Below are 19,095 nucleotides of genomic sequence, written 5' to 3'. Positions count from 1 at the left end.
ATCAATGATCTCTATGACTCGCAAAAAGATATATTTCATATCCTGAAATATATCCTTTTGTCTAAAGAACTGTTGTGCGAAGACTATATTTTCCCCATCTTGGTACAGACTTGAAACCCCCTTTGTGGAGTATGCTCACAAGTAAATCACCACACACAAGATTTTTTTTTATGTCAACATGTTCCTGTCCATACCATGAAGACATTTCCAGGGGACTGCAGCCTTGCAATTTGAACAGAGGCAGGATGGTTGATTTGTGAGTACAGTGCATGGGCGAGCTATTGTAGTGTGTGTGTGTGTGTGTGTGTGTGTGTGTGTGTGTGTGTGTGTGTGCGTGTGTGTGCAAGCTTGTGTTTGTACATGTATGTTTACATCCCTCTATGAATATGTAAAATTAGGAGATTTTGATAGAATGAGTTTAAGTGACTGTATGTATGCATGCGTGCACCGACAACAGTGTGCTTCCCATCGCAAATCTCCCTCCAGTTTCCTCACCCCAGGTTCCCGGTGGGTGAATATGGTGAGTCACTGATTACATGTGACATGGGTTTCCATGACAGTTTGGGGTCACCTACATCCCCACCCCCATGCACTAAGGGACTACATCACAGTTAACTCTTTTAAGAGCATTGCTGTTTGAAGGCTTTGTTTAACATAAAGTGTGTTTGACAAAGCCAAAGGTATGGTGTGGAAGGGAGGATGAAGGAAGGAGAGAGGTAAAACAGCAAGGAGGGAATGTTGAAAAAGAGAGTGGGAAGAGGAGGGAAAAAGAGAAAAGAAAAAAGGAAGAAAGCCTAGAAATGCCGTATAATGTGGAGCACAGCTGCAGAGTGGTAAACCCAACAAAAAGAAAAACTGTAAAAATTATAATAGACAATACCTAAAAGATTATGCAAGCCATTGTGATGTTGCAACCATCACACTATAGATTTAGGCATTAAAAATGGCCAGGAGGAATGTGAATTTTTTCTATTGCAGTACGCCAATTTCTCATACATAGTAAAGTAAGGTAAGGCTTTTATATCATTTTACTGGGTGTAGATAAGATAACAAAACTGTGTTTTACTGATAACAAAACCTGACTGTCAGATATTTATAAAGAGACACGCAGGGAGAGGTAGAGCAATGTAAAAGAATTTATGAGGGTGTGATATCTTCAGAGACAGAAATAGCCACGTGTAAATGTAGCAGACAAAAAACTAAATACGGCACAATTAAGAATTGTGCAGTTGTATTTAATTCATTGAATTTTTTTCATATTTTAAAACATTTTTTTTTCTTTTTATTTTACACAAAATAATACCGGACCAAGCCACCCAAAAAAAGACTGAAGCATTTAGTAGCAACCACCTTAAGCACATTGTGGGTGCACACATGCAATAGGGTGAACTATGGTTTGGTTATAAGGTGTCCTGCAAACCATGCGGAGATAAGACCACTCCACTTGTCCCCATCGTTGGGCTGGCTTTATCTAAAATGTGTTTTTCTCCTTCCCCTTTGTTTTTTCATCCCTTATTTATTGACTCTCTCTTCTCTATGAAGGTTATACAAGGCAGTGCAGGCTTGAAATTATCTTGACCTTATCACTGGCCGCTGTAGCACACACTGATATTTTTCTCAAGGAAAATAACCATTACACTGGAATGAAGGATAAATCAAGTGGTTCATGGTGGTATTCCTGGGATGCTGACAATGTAAGAGAGAGACGGACAGTCATAAAAGAAAGGAGAGAAACTGAGAGAAAGACATGTTAGAGGAGAAACATTTCATTAATATTGTTGTGTTTTATAAATTAACATTTTAAGTAATGTGCAATTCAAGCATCTGTTGTAGAAATATGTTACTGGTGCAGGCATTCTTTAATTTGGCACTTAAAGAGAAACATTACACATACAAATTTCCAGCATCACCTGGTATGACAACAGCACCACTTCATTAGCATTACATAGATTACATGCTATACTGTATATCAGTTTTGTTTTCCTAAAGCGTAATTTATCTACTTTTGCTCAGCAGAAATTTTACCATTGATCATTCGTGAAAGGCATTAAAGAGAGTAATTTTCATTTCATTCACTTCCCCTGTGAACAAAATGACCTCATGGTTTGCTGATGGCCGTCTGTAAACCCAATTCAAATGTAATAAAATGGCATTACCATGAAGTTGCAGTAATCAAGATGCCCAGCTGTCTTTTCAATAGCATCCAGTCAATACAGCTGATCAGATTTCAGCTAGTCCCTTTTCACTCAGCTGTCATCAATGTACTGGGCCAATTATTGACGATGTGCTGAGATGAGATGAGGGTAAAATAAGCTCTAACTTCAATGTGCTAGGTTGAGACAAGGTCTGATTCTTGTAATGCATCATGTTTGTTTAAAGTTGCAGCGGGCCCATATCTGCTCCGCTTGGTAGTTCAATTTAGGGATATTAACGATAAATCCTGCACACATGGCTAACTCCCCTGCTGGTAGCTATTCTTAGTGAGTGGATCTTCTGTCTGACACCTAAACCGGCTATGAGATGGAAATGCGGGGCTATAAACCAGACAACTGACAGTGAACCTTTCATTTAATTTCGTATAATACTTTTTTACCGCCCTCACAGGTAGGATGGCTGTTCAAATTAGCCAGCTCCCCCTAGCCCAAGACCCCGCTGGGCAGCATCTGTATTCATCAACGCCATAAGGCCAGGCCAATTCTAATATTATTTTATGATCATGGCATTTTTCATCCAGCCAGTCTCCAATAACTTCCAACTTAGAGTTTTATGGCTTTGCTCTTCCTCTTTTTTTTTTTTTTTTTTTGATTTTTAGTCTGTCTCAGTGTACTGCACCTCCTGCTCACCCTCATCCTCACTCACTCTCCATCTCTCTTGCTCCATCTCTACCCTTACTATCTCTTCCACAATTGACTCATTCTGTAGGTTTTGACCCTTTCTTCTCCTTTCCTATACTTCCTCCTTTACTTTACTCATCCCTTCCGTCCTCCCACATCTTCAGTTTTTCATTTATGGCTAGCTGCAGTGGGCTGGGTAATGAAGGCAGTGTTATAAAGTATGGGAGGTGCCCCAGGGCAGGCTCACAGCCTGAGTATCGGCAGATAGAAAAATTGAAATAGGGTAAGGATGGAAACTGAGGGGTAGAGACTAGAGGATTAGACTGCCATGAAACATAGAAAAGATCCAAGATTAGAAAAATGCAGAAAAATATTATGGGAACAAAGAAAGCAATTGCTAGTATAAGAACAGTTTACTTTTGTGACTCCATCTGTAAAATCTACAGTGCACCTAAGTGAAAAGGTGAAAAGAACAAGAAAACTGCCAGATATGACATCAGATAAAGACATAATAAATCCAAGAAATAAACCAATCTCATCATCACCTGTAGAAGCAGGTCAGCCCAGATTTTATTTTTCATCACCTGCAAGCACATATTTAATGACAAAAAATCTAGCTGTGTGGAAGAGAAGGAGAAATGAGCTGAGGAACAAAGTATAGTGATGGAAGGAATGGAGCTGGCTGTGAAAGAGCTATTACCTGGTCTTTTTCATTGCATTGTAAAGCACTAACATATTATATACCAGCATACATACAGTATATGCATAACATGCTATTTATTAGATACACCGACAGTTTTTTTATTGTAGTGAATGTGAGAAATCCATTACATCAAACCACTGAAAACAGGTTAAACCAAATTTCATTCATCAAAAAGTACAGGAAAAATATTTTTCCTCATACCCAGGAATTGATTTTTGTGCAAAAAGAATAATTTAAACCTTTAACCTCACTCCAAAGTGAATAATAGCAAGTGAATAAAAAAAACACTTAAACTCCCTAACCCAAAATCAGTTCAAAACATGTCTGTAAAGTGTTCCTGCCTCAGGAAATAGGCCTTATCTGTAGAAAAAGTAGGGAAGGACAAAAAAACTGGAAGAAAAATGTAACGAAAGCAGGAGATAAACCAGAAAATAAACCCAGCAAAAATCTGAAATGGGCATCCAGTGGGTGCACTACCACAAACATAAGGTGTTAAATTTTGTTAAGAGTGGGCTAGCACAGCACTTTTTGAGGGCAGGCAGAGCTGGTGGTAGTGAGTGCCACACAAATCAGATTGGAGAGGAGGCAGTAACCATCACAGCCAACAGGCAGGCGCATTTGTTCTCCCTCAAAGCGTCACCTAATAAGCTCTGTGAAGAGTTTTACTCTGAGCAGTTCCTAAAAAATTGGTTTCGAGTAGATCCTGCACCGTAGAGCTTGACTTTTGCAAGTGATGGACTCAGGGTTTTTTCTTTCAGTAAGGTCTCACACATTTAGATTTCAGTGTCTCTCTTGTGTTACTGCAGTCTTACTGGCTTGCACAAACTGAGTTATTGACTGATATGAAACAAATTATTTGGCCAGTTTACAATAATTTTTATTCCAAAGACACCTGTAACAGCAGTAGACTATGAGACTATGTTGACTAGCGGACAAAAATAATAGTGTATGCAATGAAAATTAACATACAAAACATCACTCTGGTGTATGTGTGTTTGTCTAAATAACCGTGTGATGGGTGCTTCAGTAGCTTTTCATTTCATCGTTTCATCTTATTTAACCAAATCTATTTACGTTCGCTGCCAGCTATTAGTGTCCCTCTTATATATTGCACCAATTTATGTATAGTATTTCACAGTTATTTGTCAAGTAAATTGAGCTCTGACACAAGTATCTATGGCTGAATTTGTAATATTGCATTAGTGTGAAAAACTCAAACTCCCCCATGACCTATGACCCTATCTAGCCCAGTGAAGGCCATAAAGGCAACATATTAAATTCCAAAGTAATGGTTAATGTGACTGCCATATAGTCGGAGGAACCACTGAGACATTTGTTGTAATACCTACACACTCATTGTCAATTTATGGTCCATGATGGGACAACTGGGACTACAATTGTTATATCATGTCATGTCATCTTCTTCTGTAACAGGCTTAGCTATATTTTAGGTTGTTTCAAGTGGCATAAAAAAGGGGGGGGGTTATATATATATATATATATATATATATATATATATTTTTTTTTTATTCCTGTTGTCGCAAAATTCAGATGTACATTCACAGTTTTAGCTGTTGAATATTTATTGAGTAAGCAGGTGGGATTTCAGTTTCTTGCTAGAGGGCATGATGGTAAGAGATGTTATTAGCTCCAGCTGAGAACTGCTGAACCTTTGACCTGTCAGTTATTGGTTAAAAGACAGTAAAGATATTGCGTAATTCCCTTGCTCTAGTGTCTTGAATAACTAATTGTGAGGTGGTAACAGAGCTGGACATTGAGTTATGTTTTTAGAAAAGCTTGTGGCAGCACATCACCACACTAACTGTTACATCTCTACTTAGTCAATATCACCTGTACTATTAAACCATTCAACTTATTTACATGACGTCCACTGACGTGTCTTTATATTTCCAGTTACTGTGACATGATACAGGAAGCCTCAGCGTCAGCAACAGCTGTGGCTGGATTATGTTTTCAGGTTGTCAGTACATATGTACGTCTGCACATCCCATTCTTGTGAACATGATATCTCAGGGATGCCTGGAGGGAATTTCATTACATCTGGCAGAAATGTTCACTCAAGCATGAACTGATTAGATTTTGGCGGTCACAGGTCAAAGGTCATGGTGACTGTGACTGTTTTAGGTAATATCTCAAGAAGTCATATGCTAATTACAACAAAATTTCACACAAATGTCTAATAGGATTAAATGTGATGATGACATTTTATAATCAAAATGTCAAAGATCAACTTCATTGTGACATCATAATGATCTGCAAAAACACTTTTCTAGGCATTATCCATTGCTGTAACTAAGGAACAGAAGGGAGATTGTGACCATATTTCACAGTTGGTTGGATACTGAAGTGGTGACTCTACTCTTGGGCACCCAAGGTAGGGTTGAAGATGTGTGTGATGCATCCACATTTTAGAATTTGTGGCTTCTTTGCAGTGACATGCATATTTCATGCATTGTCTGCAGTCACAATTAGGTGTTCTGTCAGAATCACTTTGATTGGCCAAACATGTGAACACATACAAGGAGTCTGACTTTGGTTTTTGTTTTTCACAGTGACAGCAAAACACACCAATACAGTAGACATACAGCAGAACAAAGACAAAAAACTTAATAAGCTCAAGTCAACTTTATTTATATATCCCAATTTTATAAAGAAAAAAAACCAACTTAATAAATTTTTTGTAAATTCCTTTAAAGTCTTCACTACATATGTTATATGAGTCTTGACAGACACAGCTATAAACTGCAACTTGACTGGTTGGTGAAGGCACACAACAGCAGAGCGGTAATTCTAGCTCTGGTAAAAAGGCTGGCTCTCGTTGTTTTGATAAAATGTCCTCTGTGATGTGATTTTTTTGACACGACATGACATATTTTCACTGCATGTCTTACCTTACAAAGTGTAGTATTTACTTTAACATTGTCTAAAACTTCTCTTTCTCCAAATTGTGCTCTTCAGTCCAACTACATGACAAAAAAATCAGTGTTTTCCAGCCTGTTGTTATCTTGGGACTGTCCTCACTCTTATTTATTTATTTGTTTGCCGTCCAATGTTAACCAGGAGACAATGAAAGTGAAGTTGTGCCAAAATACCACTACAGTACCTGAGCAGGAATTCACAGAAGTGGTCTAAAGCTGCTTTATTAAAGGCGTTGTGCAGATTGCCCCTGAGTGTAGTGTTTGTCCCACAACACAACACAATAAAACACAAGCAATTTAATAATTTTAAGAGCAACAACAGCCTATATTATGTGTGTGTCCATATGTGTTCTCCATACACTATATTGCTGTGGTCTGCAGTGCCCTGGGTGCACCAAAGCTAATTAAATATGCAGCAAGCCAAAGGGTTAGGTACTACACATCTGTCGCCTGGCTGTGCCCACAAATTTGTGTTTCTTTTGCCAACTTTAAAGCACAGCTACACTTGACTCTTTATCTCACTGCGCTCTTTTCTCAAACCTGTCATCAAAACACGTGTACACAGTAAAGCAAAGAGCCCAGCTGCTGCACCATGACCTGGACATCCACGTGACCACAGAAGGAGTAAGAGGGGCATTCTTTATCCGCTCTGCTCGTCATAGATAACTTCAGAAGGCACTTGCAGGGACACGGAAGGACTTTCACCTTTCTGCCCTCTGGGCTGCAGCGAGGGAACTGGGATTCATGTGCAATTTTGGCCTGGAGGAGTTTGTATGTGTGTTTGTTGGTGAGTGCATACTTGTGTGTAGGCATATGCATGTCTAGATGTATGTGCACATTTTACGGCATAACTGTATGTGCCTTTATGTGAGTCTGCATGTGCGTTGTTCTAGCCTGGAAGCTAAGTGAGTGAACTATGCCTCTTTGTCCCTTAACACCCTCTTTGCCCTCAGCACTGCTGTGCAGCTCTAGTGTCACACTCACAGTAAATAATCATGCCCAAATTAGTCTTTTTATGGCTTAAAATAATGGAGTCACTGCATCATGAATGTTTAATACCATTTCCCAGGCTCTTTGCTGACAAAAGCATAATTAAGGCTTGTACATAACGCGCTGGCTCAACGAAAATACGCCATTTTCAGCAAATTCGTAAGTGTTAGTTTGGGAGAAGGCGCATTGTGTAATTCCTCTTAACACAGGCTCCCGTACCTTGTTGTTAAACCCAATACAAGATGTAACACAGGATGATAGATACTATATATAAACTGCAGTGTTCTTCAGATTCTTTGTAATTATTAGGAAAGTGAAAGGATGACTGCAGCCAAAGTAAAGAGTCATATGCACAGGAAAATGTAACAGCAGCTTTACAATAAGGCAACTGATGAGAATTTTTCAAAAATAACTAAGATAAAAATTAACCTCAAACACAGCCTGCATGTCTCTCTCTTTCACAACAGTCAGTAGAGCCAAGTGGCTTCTCGCTACTGTCTACATGTGTTAAACAAATTCACCAAACTTATTTAGACAATCTTATAAACTCACAGAAAGAACATTTAGTAGCCGAATACTTTATTACTCCTGATTAATTGTGTTCACCCCCCACATACACACACCTTTCCCTCTGTGTTCGGTATAAAAGGACCCCACTGGTATTCATAGTTTTTCCTTCTTTAGAGGGTATAGACAGATCACACTGCTGACAGTCATAGCTCCAAAAACATAGATCAAATTCCTTTGATTGTATGCAAAAATCACAATTTTGTTGGAAAGGTTTCAAAGGTGTCTTATGTCATCTGTTTTCTTTTCTATCATTTGACCTTATGGCCTAAAGACTGAAGCATCAACGAAGGTAGAGGGACACAAACCCATGATTTGTGGGGTAAAAAAAACAAAATGAAACCACGAAAAAATAAAATAAATGAAAAAATAAACCTAAATCAATCTTTACTTTTGAACATTGCACTTTAAACACAGGCAATGTTCTCCTTATTTCCAAATGTGGGCCTCGTGCATTTTTTATGTCGTCTTTAAGGCAATGTCTATGAGCAGAATGCTGAATAATTGACGAGACGCGAAGCTGGATCAAACGGCAAGTCTGCCTCTGTTCATGCCTCTCTATATGCGCAGTCTTTTCTCACTGTGTGTGTGGCTATGTACACACGTGTTAGTGTGCGTGGTTGATAGCCTATAAGAATGTGTTTTCAATCTGTGTGAGAGAGAGAGAGTCACAGGAGAGAGAGAGAGAGAGAGAGAGAGAGAAAATAGAGTTGTTTTTTTTCTGTAGTTGGTGTGATGATCGCTTATTAATGCAGACGGAAATATACTTGGAGTCTGTTGTCTATAGAAACAGTTTTTTAGTGGACAGCTGTTTTCTTCCAGAGAAACTCAACATTTCTGAGGCCTTTCAGTTGTCATGCATCAGTTTTTATTACCCTCAAATGTCTGTCAAAAGCATTCTTTGTTATGTTTTTATGTTTATAATTTTTATAATCAGTAACTGTTGTTTTTGACCATTACAGGTGAACATGCTGATAATAAGAATATTTGGATGCATACTTACATCTCTGTTTATCTTTAAAGTAGATAAAAGTCCACAGGTTAGATACGGTACAAGTGAAGAAAAGTAGGTGCTATTCTGACACTGTTTGGATAGATTTGATCATTATTTGAGGTCAATCACTGACACTGGATAACAAAACCTTTTGATTTGAATTGCAATCTCGACATTTTGAACCAGAAGAGGTCACTGAGCAAACTGAAGTAAGAGGCAGAAGAAAGCTGAAGCCTGGTGCCGTCCCCGTGTTATTTCCCTGGAATAGTCTACATTGTTGACATGTTTGTTCACTTGTATGTTTGCTTGTATGTTCCTGAACTTTGATGCGGACAATGAGGAAATGACGCGCCATGTCAACAGCTTCTGAAAGTGCGACGGGAGGAGCGGAGACAGAAACTCATAGTGAGCAGGTTAGCTTCAGAGTAAGTTACCATGGTAACTGACTCAAAGTTAAAGTGATCTCCATTTCTGGAACAGAAAACCCCAAGTTCCCTTCATCTCAAGGTTAAGAAACTGAATTTTCACTTCCTTCTTCTACCTCTTACTTCAGTTGGCATTTAAATGTCTTTTTCATATTTCCACTTAATCTCTTGTCCAGAGTTTGACACATCCTGGGCCTAACTAATTAGCTAAAAATAAAAAGATGTAATGTATGTGTAATATGGATCTTTAGAATTCTTACAGTTCGTGCTACTTGAAGGCTGATTTGAAGAGGCCACCTGAAGTGACCCGGAAGTTTACATACTGGCTTATACCTTTGCAGAAATGCCCTGTAACGATCTGTACATATAGTGAATTCCAAATGAATTTACTCAGAAATGACACAACTTAATTTAAAGCACTCATTTTAAATCTTTCTCTAAGATTACTTTTCTGGATGACAATCTCCTTTAGTTTGCTCCAAAATGACATTTCTCAAACATTCATAGTTTCCAGAGGATGAATAGTAATAACCGACGCAATCTCCTCACTTGACCAAATACCTGCAAAACTAATGACATTATCCTGATGTTGTACTCTGTGGTACTGTGTACCAATTAGCAAATTTCAGCATGTGAAGATGCTAAATTAATGGACATGATAAGCATTATGCCTGTTAAACATCAGCATGTTAGCATGCTTTCGATAGCATTCACCTCACAGCACCACTGTTGGTGAAAACAGCCACACAGAGCTGCTGGCATGGCTGTAGACACTTAGTCTTGTTTATCCTTTTGGGGAAATGTTATTTGCTTGTCCAGGGTCAGACAGAAAAGAAGTGTGCAGCAGCTGAGAGTTAAACCTTTCCATGGCTTTGCAGAAAAAAAAAACTCCTTGATCAGTCCTGTGCTTTGTGTGTAAGCAACTCAACTATTCGCCCATTTGCTCTTTGCTGAATGGAAAATGGACTGCATGTGTTTAACATTAATAATTTGTTTATGTGCCCTTTTTTCTTTCTGACTTATTATTTTGCAAATTGATAATATATTCTGCACTGACCTTCAGTGAATTACAGTGATCACAGTTGTTTACTGGGATAATACATTTGTCGTTCTATGTTGCACAATAGATACTGAACATAGATATTGTTACATACACAATCATATCCCGTCACCCAACCGCCCTCACAGATGTGCACCACTCCGCACAGAAGCATCACACCACACCTTATTCTCCTTCACTGCACGCTCACACTCAATTGAACCTGTCATCTTCTCTTTGGTCCCCTAATGGCCGTCTACTCCTGGAGAGCTATTAGAGTACAGGACATGTTATTGGAAATCAAAGAGGATTTGGAGTCCAGGGCATCCTACAGCAGAGGAAAGCACCCAGCAGAGGTCAACTTGTTACAAAAACACACTCGGTCAACCCTGACCGCTAGGATGGATTGCTTCTGAGTAAATCTCTGTTTCCATCATTGCCATGGCTCCTTCAGTTCTTTCAGAAAGGGTTTTGAGGGACCATCATGATGAACTGATGGTGTGCAGACATTTTTTGAGTCTGCTTATTTTAATAGTTTCTTCATGTCATTATTTTTTCTGTTATTCTATTATTATTATTCCATCTCATTTTACATTAATGTTTTTAACACTCATGTGATGCACATTGTGCAATTCATTTCTTTTTTAAAGCACATTTCTTGTCTTAAAGGTGCTATACAAATAAAGTTTATTGTTATAATTAAATTAAATCACTCAATCTACCACTCAAACTTTAAACTATTGCACTTTGTTAAGAGGTTTGGAACACAGTTTGAAACCATTAGGAGATACAGCAGATAAACTTAAAAAGGTCTGGAGGTCGAAAACACAAAAGAAAGCTATGCTATGCTTTTGTTCCCAAGCATTCTCCCCACTGGGTTTACTGCATTTGTTCAGAGTTTGTAATTCTGACCACAGTTCTAATCATCCGATTCCTCAGATAACAAGTAAACAACATCTGTACTGGAGTGTTTCTTTCTGCTAGTTAGTTTGCTTTGAAATTTGTATTAAAACAACAAACATCATTTTCAAGAACAAACATAATTGGAATACCTGACCAAATCTGAACTCTGTCCAAACCTGCAGGGAATACTCTGAACAAGTTGGGTTATTTTGTAGCACATGCTGGTGTGGAAGAGGCTTTCCAGCATCACCCTTTAATATAATTCAGATGAACTGGGGTGTGAGAACATTTGTAGCAAATAAAAGTAAACTATTTGACAGTGTTTTTGCCTTTCTAATAAAAAGAAATTTCATTAACAGTCAGCTGGTCTAACACAATCTGGTCGCCTGATCAGGACTGCACGAAACACTGTTGAATAGTCCCTCTTGAATTAATTTGTGTCAACCAGATAAGACAGTGTACCAGAGGTTTGCAGTTGTTTCTTTATCAGAAAAAAAAAGTAAATTATGTAAAATTTATTCATGGAGTGTGATTTTAACCAAGGTGTTTGCCATTTGGTAAATGTTCAAGAGCTAAAATGGCAGTAGATAAAACTGGCACAAATAAAGCATTAGATTTTGTAGACTTAAAAGTTTTTCAGTTCCTAGCAGCTGTCTGTTTCTTCTGTCTGATTAGATGTCAGTAATAATGTCTGAAGATACAGGCAGCCAAGGTGAACTCCATAACTGTGACCAGTGAGGGACTTTCATTGTGTGTGCTGTCTTTAATCTTTTTACAGTATTATTATTATCATGTCTTTCCAGTCTTTCCAGTCTTTTTCTTGACTCACTTAGAGTAAACAATAACATTGTACAAACATTAAATTTGCAGTTTTATTCACTGATAATTTAGCACGTAAGAAAGGGTAGAATTTGTTTCAAAACTTTATAAAATTTGATTGTGTGCTTTAGCCACATGCATTTGTCCAAACTTAGGGCGACACTCTAAGGGACAACTACAGTGAAATGTCTCTGTGTCAGCACCACTGTGTTTCTAAGCAGAAAACAATGCCAGGCCCCCAGTGCAGTTTGAAATTTGGAAGCGTAGATGTACATTAAAAGCTGTGGCTAACAAAAGCAGTGCAGTGCAATTGATCTAAGCTGTGTACAAAGGCAGGGCTTTGGGGAAATCAGAAGCTTCATTAAAGTTTCATATTGTATTTCTGTACACTTGCAGTTTCATCTTGTGTCTCTATTTACTTAAGGGCCCAAACTGAGTAAAGTTAGACGCACCCCGGGAGTTTGGATTATAAAAGCTTTAAAAATTGTTGTGAAAAAAAAAAAACGATTGTCATCGTTTTTATCCATGACATTAGTAAAGCAATTTTGAAAGTTTAAAGCAAGCCGGCACAGTTTTGTGTGTTCTGGTGGGATTGTTTTGTTTTCTTTTTTTCACTGCTTAAATTTACCATGTTGATACTGGCAGAGTGAACTTTTTTTACAAATTGGCATTTCAATATAAACCCATAAGTGCCATATTATACATTTTTGGGCACTCTATCTATGCAGTCAAAATCTTCTTGGCTGTAAGGGCACAATGTGGACCTCTGAGTGAGTGACTCTACAGTTTTGTCCATTTACAGTTGTGTCATATTCTTGAGAATCTACCTGTCTGTATCTGCTCCTCTCTGTGTCAGTCTGTCACTTTCCCCTCTCTTCAGATTCAACCATAGTGTCTCGAAACAGGCAGAGTGACAGCAGATAGTCACGCTCACTCACTCTCTTGACACGCACATAAACACTAGCGGGGCCTTAGTCAGCTAGGCTTCCCCCTGCGCTGCAAATGATCCGTGAAAAGCATACAGAAATCCTGCGCCGGTCTTGGACAAATACACACACGCGCATATTCACAAATCCAAGTATACAAAGGTGCTTGCTCTTTTGCCAGATCTCCTTCACACACACATGCACATGGCAGGACCAAGAGGCAGATATCTTTAATAAGTGCCCAGGTTTGAAGGCTGGTTGCCGGCAAAGGCTTTTAGAGAGACTGGTGGTACCTCACTGTCTATTTTCCAGGGTCTTTTATACCAAACTGCGGGTTGTCATTTTATGAATGATGGTGTCCACGGGGACATGAAAGGGTTGGAAACAGGTGAGCACTTCACAGATCACAGAAATGAATCACAAAGAAAATCTGAAATAACATATACACAATAGCACTAAGAGTAACCAGCTTAGCCATGTCAGATACAGTGTATAAAGCTCAAGATTTTTGTTTTTTCTGCTCCACATCTTTTTCTTTTTGGACACGATAATGACTGTTTCATGCCATTTGTTCTATTTGACAATATTTGACAAAAGATGGAAATGTAAACTAATTTACAATAGGCTCAGTAGCTCAAAAGCACAACAAAGACTTTTTTTTTTACCACCACTGCAGCTATGCTAGCTGTACTGTGAGGATTTACTTTGAGCTAACATCAGCATGCTAACAAATGCTCACACTGGCAATGCTAACATGTAAATGTTAAGCAGGTAACGCTGATGTTTAAACCACACTCGCCACACTCAAGCTCTGATCTGTTTAGCTGTGGCATAGCCAGTATTACCCGTTTTCACACATGTATCAAGTAACCAAGCAGCAACCTCCGGGGCTGAAAAGTGAGGCCAACACTTAAGTCCCAAAAACTGCAGTTCTTTGAACGGCTACTTGAGCCTGGCTCTAAAAGTGGTTTAATTCCCACAGACTCCCATGTTAAAATGCATAACTTTACGGGACAAATAAACATGTTTACCCTGGTACAAAAAAAACAGTTTTGGTCTGTATAGCTAATTTCCCCCTTTGTGGCAAGTGAAGTTTTCATTATTTCACCAATTTGAATTTTATTAAGACTGAAAGTTACGCATAACTGAGGGCGTGCCACTTTGAGTGACAAGTGGCTGAGCGTATGCTTGCCACAAACTGTCATGCACCAAAGTCTCGCCTCCATATGTGTCCCACCCATTTTTGGATTAGCTTAGAGTCTCTCTGAACTTCAAAACCAGTCTGCAGAAATCTATGGTTGATGTCAAAGAGGCTATGTCCATCTTTATTTAAACAAGGTGTGTCTCAATTCAGGGGCTGCATCCTTCAAATGCAGGATTTGAAGACAGATTGCATCACAGCAGCACAACAAGGCTGTCAAATTCCGAAGGCTCCTTCAAATGCAGCCAGGAAACCAAGAATCTAAGAGGTGGCTCCTTTGTGGCCTAACCTATCCCAAGAGTCAATGAACACCAGTGATGAGTCACTTTTAAAAAAGAGACTTGGCAAATAAAACAGTGGCCAAGGATGCAGCCCCTGAATTGAGATACAGCAACAGAGTGAGAATATTCAAAACAACAGAAAAGACAGAAATGTAAAGTGAAACCTCTTCAGCAAATGTTAAAAAAGCTCCTTTTATTTTTTTCTTTAAAAAGATGTCGTTTCAGTGCTGACCCATCCTTACTCTTCTTTCCCAAGACATTCAGGCAAGGTTCACACAGTGAAATGTACCTAGCTTTAAAGTATGCAAGGTAGTGCATCACATGATTTAGTCAAATTCCTGTGATTCACCTTTTGTCTGGAAAAAATCTCATCTTGTGTTTAAGTGCCAGTCAGTCGCAGAGCGCTAAACTTCAAACCACAAAAGTGCTCTGATGCTGTGCTGAGGCTGGACACACTTTGATGTGGGTCCAGATGTGAGTATGTATGCATGCATATGCCTGTGTGTGTGTGTGTGTGTGTGTGACACAGCCCTTGTGTGACAGCTGTGCCCTTATCAACAGCATTCTCAAAAATCTAGGATGCTTATCCACACATTGTTTCTCTCCAACCCAAAACACAATAAATACCACCCTCCTTCCTCCATCATATGGGCTCAGCTATGCTCACATTTGATGGTACCAAAGAACGTAGTAGTTACACTCACATCTCATCTTTTCTTTGTATAAGTGTATAGCAGGTTAGAGAGCTTGACACAGGAGAAAGGAAATGAGAGGCAGGAGCAGAGAAAAGCAGAAATGAGAAGGAAGGAGAGAGGTAGAATGGAAAGGCAGGAAAAGGGAGCAAAAGCCTACTCTGGTGTTGCTGGAAATTGTTTCTATGATGTTTGAAGTCCGCAACAGTCCAATTAGGCTGCAAAGAATCGAGATTACACACAACTCTGCCCTGTAAGAGATAGAGGCAAGGAGCAAGGAGGAGGGGATCGAGAGACAGGGATGGTGACGAGGAGTGAAAGTGGCAGTGAGTTTTGGAGAGATGGCAGAAACCAGGGGACAGCAGCTGAAATCCTATCCACTGGAGGAAACGGGAGATGACATTCCTGTGAAGGAAATGCAGAGGAAAACTAGGCAAGTCAGGGGAAAGAGATAAAAAAAAAAAGGCAGAAAAAATATATAAATGTAATGTGTGTGAGAGTCACAGCTAGAGAGGGAAATGGCAAAATGTACGGATTGTTTGGACATCTTGTGCTCGTTAGAAGCTGTGATCCATAGGCAAGTGTTTGGATCGCTTTGGTCAGTGTGGGTGAGCCATTCAGCCAACAAACAGCACTTGTTTGGGCTTATTTACAGTTGTGTTCCAGTTACCAAATCTCATCCCTGCCACACATAATATCACCAATGTTTTGCAGAGAAAACATTCAGCATCATTCAGACTAGAGGCTATTTTCACTCCTTTAAAACCGTACAAAGTGTGATTTCTTTCCTCTTCTTGTTGCACAATAAAACCTTAATGAACAGGTTTCTGGGGTGCTATGGCCAGTAATCACCACCTGAAGCAATATCTGATTCATCATATTGTTATTTTTTGCTTCTTTGCTGTGCCTTGCAGACCTTGACACACCAGTTCTGACGGTGCACCAGACCATCAGCGATGTGCGTGGCAGTTACTACCAGGAGAAGACGGTGTTTCTCCGCTGCACCGTCAACTCCAACCCTCCCGCACGATTCATCTGGAAGCGTGGGAGCATGCTCATCGAACAGAGCAAGGACAACGGAGTGGACATTTATGAGCCACTTTACACTCAGGTACACATGAACACATACACAGCACAGACACACTGCCAGGTGTGCAATTGCAGTCTGCTTTCTGTGCCTCTCAAAATCTCTTCCCCACAGAACTGTATTCTCCTCCACTCTGAAGTTGTATCCTCTCTCTCTTCAGGACAAAAATCACTCTAACTCTCTCTCCTGCTTTTTTTTAGTTCTTTTTTTTTTTAGTTTTTTTCTTACTATCTGTATTAAAGATCCAGTTTTTACACTCTAAGAGCAATATGGTTATAACCCAGGAACTTCAGGGTCATATGAATTGCACAACTCTTTACAAAGCGCCTTTCTGAACAGCAATTGCTCAGAAGCTTTAACCTTGACTTGGTGCAGCAGGTCTGTCAAGCTGTGAATTTCTCCAAATGTTGAAGTGGTGGGGGCTTAAGTAACAGTGATATTTAGCGCTTTAAGAGTTTGGATGTTTTCTGTTTGGATTTTTTCTCAAAAAAACACAATTGCAAAAGTGTATTGTGAGGGATTACATTAGCATGTTGAGCTAAATTGACATTAGCAATCAAGTGTTGCTCAAAAGGCCAAGTGTGGGGTTACATTACAATATTCTGTCCTGCTTTTCATTGGAAACACACTGGTTCTCATCCTTTTTAGAAAAAATAAAAGTGAAAGTATGTATTGATAAGCATTTTGAGGGGTAACATGCACATATGCCATTAGAGAATGGAAGCTGGAATGGAGATGGTCAGTGTTTCGATGTTGTTGCAGTGACTTAAAATTTCTCTAAAATGTACTGTATACTGAAAGAGGAAATACAAACAGACATCGTATGTATCATACTTTGTCTGTCAACAGAGAGGCCTCTCCCATCAGTCGGCCACTTACTCGTTCAATTAGCCAGCAATAGCCAACAAGCTAACAAAATAAACAGTCCTCCAGCTTGAGCGCACGTTTGTTGCCTTCAAACAAGTGCTCCCCTTTTCTCCACTTATCAAGGCATCAGTCAGCCACAAAGCAAGAGCCCCTAGAGTTCAATTAGCCAGCCAGCTGAGCTCTTCCCAGGAATGTCTAAGACAGAGATAGAACATCACCAACTGTAGCAGATCGACACTTATACAATATCAGACACAAAGTCTCAATCTGAAAAATCATCAGTGATGTGCGTCTATATGAGGGGCTCAGACCAAGCTACATACAGTCGTTTCATGAATAGCCCAGGAGAGAGTGGAAGCAGTCAGATTTTGACAGCCAGATGAGTTTCATTTTCCTGAACGTCTCGTGTGAAAGCCATTTGAAATTCATCATTCATATTACTCCATATGTAGATGATAGATGCTTTGGTTGATAATCAGGGCATAATAGAAACACAGTATGTCTGTGTTTGTGAGTGTGTATGTGTATGTGTGTGTGTATGTGTGTGTGTGTGTTAGTGTGTTAGTGTGTGTTTGTGTGTTTTCTCAGTGTGTCATTGACCCTGTTTATCACACTGCAGCTCATCAAAAATTGAAGTGACTTTTACACAAGATTACAACCCAGTTTAGAAAAGACTAAAATAAAAAGCTTTGAGCTTTCTCGCTGATATAATGGTATGTGTTATGTAATGACAAAGTGATAGTATTAGATTTATGTTTAGATTAAAATGTGTCTGCCATATTAATAACATAAAGCATTGTGTGGTAAAATATTTTTAAGACTGTAGTGTTTTAGCACGATGTTGTCCCGTGTGTGTTTTGTCCCATCTAGGGTGAGACCAAGGTACTGAAGCTGAAAAACCTAAGACCCAAGGACTTTGCTGATTACACCTGCCAGGTGTCTGTGCGCAATGTGTGTAACATTGAAGATAAGTCGGTCACCTTCAGGCTCACAAATGCTACCAGTAAGTTGTTTGATTGTTTTCCAGAAACAAAGGACTTGACCATGCCTTCACAAAAGCAACAATTTTTCCTCACTTTGACTTTTGCGCTCTCTTTCGCTGTCTTTGAGTCTTTCATCTCATCTGACTTTTCTCTGCACGCTCGCTGTGTCTTGGCTCAGGAATCTCTTGCTGTCTGTCTCTTCCTCTCATTGTTAAAAGGTCCCCCATCTTTACTTGTTCAGGAAATAGCACTCTCCTTTCATCCTCTCATTTTCTCACTTCCTTTAATCTCTCTCTCTCTCTTCCGTCCTCCTTTCTTTCCATGAGTTTTTCCTTCTGCCCTTTGACTTTCCACTCAGATTTGCTCTCTGCCTCTCCATCTCCTCGCCTGCCTCCCAGCGTGTCATACTGTCTATCTGTCTTGTTTTTCTGTTGCTGAGAGCTCATCTCAGGGCCGTCAGCTGTAATTCAGTTGTCACACTCCCTGTTATCTCCAATTCACTCCACACCGCTCTGTCCATCTCCACGCCACCGCCTGGCAACTCTGTTACTTACAGCAACATTGTTGCTGCTGACAACCCTGTCAGGTTTGCTATTGTCAGACTGATACACCACATAGGAAAACCCCATCCTTGTTCAGTTTTTACTCCTTTTTCATTGTATTTATTTTCTCATCTTCTCTCCTTTTCTTCTTGCTGCATTTTCTAAATGCCAGCTGGAATTAATCTTAGTAAGTCTTGCTAGACAGTTACATGCTGTATGGGTTTTTTTATACAAATGTATTTCAGCCCTTTTATCAGTCATATTTGAATTCTTTGGCTCGTGTCAGTGTATTCAGTAGAAAGG

General features: G+C 39.4%; 1 protein-coding gene across 2 annotated transcripts in view; it reads left to right on the top strand.

Annotated features, from left to right (window-relative positions):
• Positions 1–19,095, top strand: part of LOC139627469 (MAM domain-containing glycosylphosphatidylinositol anchor protein 1) — a 161,738-nt gene that overhangs the window by 81,561 nt on the left and 61,082 nt on the right. For both annotated transcript variants that reach the window (XM_071488245.1, XM_071488243.1), the window contains exons 5-6: positions 16,228–16,424; positions 18,138–18,270. In XM_071488245.1, the coding sequence (XP_071344346.1) occupies positions 16,228–16,424; positions 18,138–18,270 (330 nt within the window). The remainder of the gene's footprint in view (positions 1–16,227; positions 16,425–18,137; positions 18,271–19,095) is intronic.

Source organism: Trachinotus anak, unplaced genomic scaffold (assembly GCF_046630095.1).
Source record: "Trachinotus anak isolate AG129_WGS33_773 ecotype Australia unplaced genomic scaffold, CSIRO_AGI_Tana_v1 ptg000011l, whole genome shotgun sequence".
Lineage (NCBI taxonomy): Eukaryota > Metazoa > Chordata > Actinopteri > Carangiformes > Carangidae > Trachinotus > Trachinotus anak.
This window is presented reverse-complemented; position numbering and strand designations above follow the sequence as displayed.